Source organism: Pseudorasbora parva, chromosome 3, assembly GCF_024679245.1.
Source record: "Pseudorasbora parva isolate DD20220531a chromosome 3, ASM2467924v1, whole genome shotgun sequence".
NCBI lineage: Eukaryota > Metazoa > Chordata > Actinopteri > Cypriniformes > Gobionidae > Pseudorasbora > Pseudorasbora parva.
This window is the reverse complement of record NC_090174.1, coordinates 14008493-14014237: the sequence shown is the minus strand read 5'-3', so window position 1 is coordinate 14014237 and position 5745 is coordinate 14008493. Positions and strand designations below refer to the sequence as shown.

General features: G+C 53.8%; 1 protein-coding gene across 1 annotated transcript; it reads right to left on the bottom strand.

Annotated features, from left to right (window-relative positions):
- Window positions 1–1067: 1067 nt before the first annotated feature.
- On the bottom strand, window positions 1068–5432 carry LOC137071773 (uncharacterized). Its single transcript, XM_067439974.1, has 2 exons — window positions 4435–5432; window positions 1068–1113 (listed from the first exon to the last, which is right to left on the bottom strand). Exons 1-2 carry the CDS (start codon window positions 5395–5397, stop codon window positions 1111–1113), a joined length of 966 nt encoding a protein of 321 aa, XP_067296075.1. The 5' UTR covers window positions 5398–5432; the 3' UTR covers window positions 1068–1110.
- Between the last annotated feature and the right edge of the window lie 313 nt (window positions 5433–5745).

The following is a 5745-nucleotide window of genomic DNA, read 5'->3' as shown; positions in this document are numbered from 1 at the left end:
ATGGGGCAGCACAGCAGCAGACAAGTCAGGGTGCCCATGCTGACCCCTGTCCACAGCCGAAAGAGCCAACAATGGGCATGTGAGCATCAGAATTGGACCACGGAGCAATGGAAGAAGGTGGCCTGATCTGATGAATCACGTTTTCTTTTATATCATGTGGATGGAACACATGGGACCAGGATGCACTATGAGAAAAAGGCAAGTCTGCGGAGGCAGCGTGATGCTTTGGGCAATGTTCTGCCGTGAAACCTTGAGTCCTGCCATCCATGTGGATGTTACTTTGACACATACCTACCTAAGCATTGTAGCAGAACATGTACACCCTTTCATGAAAACTGTATTCCCTGTGGCTGTGGTCTTAAATGGTTCTGGGATGTTTTAAGGAGAAAAACAACGAGTCTGAGGTGTTGACTTGGCCTCAAAATTTCCCAGATCTCAATCCAATCAAGCATCTGTGGGATGTGCTGAACAAACAAGTCTGAACAATGGAGGCCCCATGTTGCAACATACAGGATTTAAATGATCTGCTGCTAACATCTTCAAGGTGGAGTCCATGCCTCAAATGGGCTAGGGCTGTTTTGGCAGAAAAAGGGTGAGCAACACTAGGACATAATGTTATGCCTGTTCGGTGTGTGTATATATTCTCACTCTTCACTCGTCACCATGATGCTAACCCTGCAAAAAATGCACAATACAACAATATACTTGAAAAATAAAACTAGCAAAACATTACACACTTAATGTTAATCTAGCATTAAAAAAAAAACATAATATAACTGTAACGAATGTTCGTGGGGGTGTGAAGGAAGAAGACGGGGTCGGCTTTGACTGGGACTCGCTCTCTTTATTCAGTCTTGTTCAAAAAACAAATAACCGTCACACATATGTGTGTCTGTGTGCAAAACTCAGTTTCTCTCAGTTTCTCTCAGTTTCTCTCCGTTGCTCTCAGTTTCTCTCAGTTTCTCTCAGTTTCTCTCAGTTTCTCTCTCAGTTTCTCTCAGTTTCTCTCAGTTTCTCTCAGTTTCTCTCAGTGCACGCGAAGTCCCAGTCCAGGTCTCTCTCTCCCTCTCTCTGTACTGCTGGGGTTTAAATGCTGTCTCTCCATGCCAATTACTGCAAACAGACACAGGTGTTAGTGATCTGCACTTGACCTACTTACTCACTGCTCGGCTCCGCCTCCTCTCTCCCGCTACAGACCTCGCGAAACCACGCCCCTCCTCCCACATACCCCCACCGCCCGACTCAGGCCGGGGAGCCATCCGGCCTGAAACCTCCCCCCCCCCCCCCCCCCCTCCTCCTGGAGAGGAAGTCAGCCACAACCATCTGAACACCCGGCCTGTGGACCACCTTGAACTTAAACGGCTGTAAAGCGAGATACCAACGGGTGATCCGCGCGTTGGTATCTTTCATGCGGTGGAGCCACTGCAAGGGGGCGTGATCCGAGCAGAGGGTGAACTCCCGCCCCAGGAGGTAATAGCGAAGGGTGAGGACGGCCCATCTGATGGCCAAACACTCCTTCTCTATGGTGCTGTACATCGTCTCTCTCTTAGAGAGCTTACGACTGATGTACAGCACCGGCCGCTCCTCCCCCTCCACCTCCTGGGACAGGACTGCGCCCACGCCCCTGTCCGAGGCGTCGGTCTGTAGGGAAAAAGGGAGAGAAAAATTAGGAGCTTGTAAGAGCGGCCCACCACACAGAGCAGCCTTGATCTGGGTGAAAGCCTGCTGGCACCGCTCCGTCCACTGGACCGTATCTGGTACTTCCTTTTTAGTTAAATCAGTCAGCGGGCTAGCGAGGTCCGAATAGTTAGGCACAAACCTTCTGTAATATCCCGCTAGCCCCAGGAACTGTCTAACCTCCTTTTTGGTCTTGGGCCTTGGACAGGTTGCAATCGCTGCCGTCTTATCAATTTGGGGACGCACCTGTCCATGACCCAAGTGGAAGCCCAGATATCTTACTTCCACCCGCCCAATCGCACATTTCTTAGGGTTTGCCGTGAGCCCCGCCCTTCTCAGCGACTTCAGGACAGCCCGCAAATGCTGCATATGTCGCTGCCAGTCTGTACTGTAGATGATGATATCATCCAAGTACGCAGCGGCATATGCAGCATGCGGCCGGAGAATTCTGTCCATCAGACGCTGGAAGGTTGCGGGCGCCCCGAACAAGCCGAAAGGAAGGGTGACGAATTGGTGTAATCCGAACGGCGTGGTGAAAGCATTTTTTTCTTTAGACATTGGAGACAAGGGGATCTGCCAATAGCCCTTTGTTAAGTCCAGTGTCGAATAAAAGCGAGCGGTTCCTAGCCGATCAAGCAGTTCGTCAATCCTCGGCATTGGGTACGCATCAAATTTTGACACCGCGTTCACCTTTCTGTAGTCTACACAGAACCGGACTGAGCCGTCAGGCTTTGGAACCAAAACTATCGGGCTCGCCCAGTCACTGCTAGACTCTTCTATTACGCCCATATCCAACATAGCCTCTAATTCTGCCTGAACTACTTTTTTTTGTGTTCTGGCAAACGATACGGCCGGCTGCGAATGACCACGCCCGGCTCCGTCTCAACGTGGTGCTGAATGAGGTCGGTGCGACCCGGTAGGGGCGAGAACACGTCCGCAAAAGCTGCCTGTAACGTTCGTATGTCGGTGAGCTGCGAGGGTGAGAGGTGATCCCCCCCCCGGGGCCAGAACGAAAGATTGAGGTTTTTGGACCGCTTCTGGCCCGAGATCCTCCTCTCCGCTCACTACCGTCGCTAGCATCACAGACTCCGCCTCTGACCACTTTTTTAACAAGTTGAGGTGGTAAATCTGACGTGCCCCATCCCTATCGGATCGTACCACCTCATAGTTGAGGTCTCCCACTCGCCGTGTAACCTCAAAAGGCCCTTGCCACTTCGCGAGTAATTTTGAACTGGAAGTGGGGAGTAATACCAACACTTTATCTCCCGGTGCGAATTGACGTAACCTAGCTCCTCTGTTGTACAGCTGCCTTTGTCTGTCCTGGGCCTGTAACAAATTCTCCATTGATAGCCGCCCCAACGTGTGGAGTTTTGTTCTCAGGTCCAGGACATACTGAATTTCATTTTTCGCCGCGGAAGGTCCGTCCTCCCAAGCCTCTCTAAGGACATCCAGCACCCCCCGAGGCTGGCGCCCATAGAGAAGCTCGAAGGGGGAAAACCCCGTGGAGGCTTGCGGGACCTCGCGTACAGCAAACAACAGAGGTTCTAGCCACTTATCCCAATTTTTTGCGTCCTCGTGAACGAACTTACGAATCATGGTCTTCAACGTGCGATTAAAACGTTCCACCAGACCATCTGTTTGTGGGTGGTAGACGCTGGTGCGAATCGATTTAATGCCCAATAATTCGTATAGTTCGCGGACCGTCCGTGACATGAACGCCGTGCCTTGGTCGGTGAGAATCTCTTTCGGGATTCCCACCCGGGAGATTAAAGAAAACAGTGCGCCCGCCACACTCTTCGCCGAAATAGTGCGGAGGGGCACTGCTTCCGGGTATCGCGTTGCATAGTCCACTAGGACCAATGCAAAGCGATGCCCTCGTGCAGATCGCTCTAATGGCCCGATGAGGTCCATACCAATTCTTTCGAAGGGGACCTGCACTAGTGGAAGGGGGCACAATGGTGCTTTTGGGGTGGCCGGTGGATTCACCAACTGACATTCACGACAAGACGCGCACCACCTGCGCACGTTCTCGTGAATGCCCGGCCAAAAGAAGCGGGCCATTAGACGGTTAAGTGTTGCTTTTTGTCCTAAATGCCCTGCCATAGGATTACAATGAGCCGCCTGGAATAGCATTTTCCGACGGCTTTTAGGTATTAACAACTGGGTTGTATCCATTTTTGTCTGGGTATCTTGGGTCACCCGATACAACCTATCTTTCAACACTGCAAAATACGGATAGGTGAGCGGTTGTCCCGGTTGGAGGAGGTGGCCGTCGATGGAACGGACCTGCTCAAATGCATTTTTAAGCGATTCATCTTGGGACTGTTCCAGGGGAAAGTCATCGCGATCTGTGAGAGGAGCCATCTCCAGACCACTCGGTTCCCCTGAAACAGCTTCCCGAGGTCCCGAATCCACCTCTCCCAACTGAGCGACCGCCTCCCTCCGCTGCATATCCTTCCCCCAAGAGGCATCCGCACATAACTGCTCTAATAATTTATGGAATGCTGGCCAATTGGTTCCCAGAATCAATGGATGCTGGAGATGCGGGTTAACTGCAGCCTCCACACTATGCTTTTGTCCCCGAAATTGAATAACGACCGGCACTAAAGGATACTTCACCACTTCCCCGTGTACACACCTCACCGTAACCGTGCGGCTGTTACCCAATGCCTTGGACTGTATCAGGCTTTGGTGGATGGAGGTCTGGTTACAACCTGAATCCACCAAAGCCTGATAAGTACCCCCCTTGATACTCACAGGTATTAGGTACAATCCAGCTTGATCGAGGGCAGCTTGCGGCGCGTCGGGGACCCGGACCAGCGCGCCCACCTCCATGATGGGGCACTGATCAATGAAATGTCCCGGATCCCCGCAGCGCCAACAAGCTGGCCCAGGCCTCACCGCCGCCCTAGTGGCCGGAAGCAGATCAACAGATTGGCGTGGAGAGAGAGCGGGATTGGAGGGAGAAGAGACAGTGTCCGCCGCTGTCGCCCCTCCCCTCGGTGCCGGGCGGGGAGGTGGCCGAGGCTCCCCAGATCCGCCCGTCCGCCATCTTGGGGCCGGTTTGGGCGGCACTCCCCCGCGAGACCTGGGAAAAGGGATAGGGCGAGAGAGAGGGGGATTTTTAGCAGGAGAGAGAGAGAGAGAAGCAGATGGTAAGTGTTCGCCGACCCCGAGGCACGCCACCAGCTGATCCTCCGCCAATTGGATGGCCTGGTTCAGCGACGTCGGGCGGTGGCACTGGACCCATTGCGCGGTCTGTTGGGGAAGCCGCGCGACGAACTGCTCCAGTACCACTCGATCTAGGATGCCATCGACGTCGCTTCCACCTGCCATCAGCCACTTGCGGCAGGAGTCCCGGAGCTGGTGCGCGAAGGCGAAGGGCCGGCCGGAGTCGTCAAGGGTCAGGGTCCGGAAACGTTGTCGATGTTGTTCCGGACTCCGGCCGACCCGCTGTAGAATGGCGCGTTTTAGGTCTTCATAGACCAGGAGATTCCAGACTGGCAGTTGGTGGGCGGCTACCTGCGCCTCCCCGGACAGCAATGGCAGGAGCCGCATAGGCCAGTCCGAGCGGGGCCATCCCCTGGACTCGGCGGACCTCTCAAAGAGGTCGATGAATGCCTCCGGGTCATCCTCAGGCCCCATCTTTGAGAGCTGGAACAGGGTCGCCGAGTCGAATCTCCCGGTCGATCCAGCTCCGGAACAGCTCCCGGTCTTCATGCTGAGCGCGAAGGAGGACTTCAAAGCGCTTTTCGTGGTCCTCCCTCACGGCCAGCAGGTTTTGGTGTTGCTCCTGGTGAAGACCGGCGAGTGACTGGACGATGTCCGCAAATGGCGTCTTCGGCGGGGTCTGCATGGCGGCGGCGATCTTCTTCCTTCCCAGGTTTCGGCACCAGTGTAACGAATGTTCGTGGGGGTGTGAAGGAAGAAGACGGGGTCGGCTTTGACTGGGACTCGCTCTCTTTATTCAGTCTTGTTCAAAAAACAAATAACCGTCACACATATGTGTGTCTGTGTGCAAAACTCAGTTTCTCTCAGTTTCTCTCAGTTTCTCTCCGTTGCTCTCAG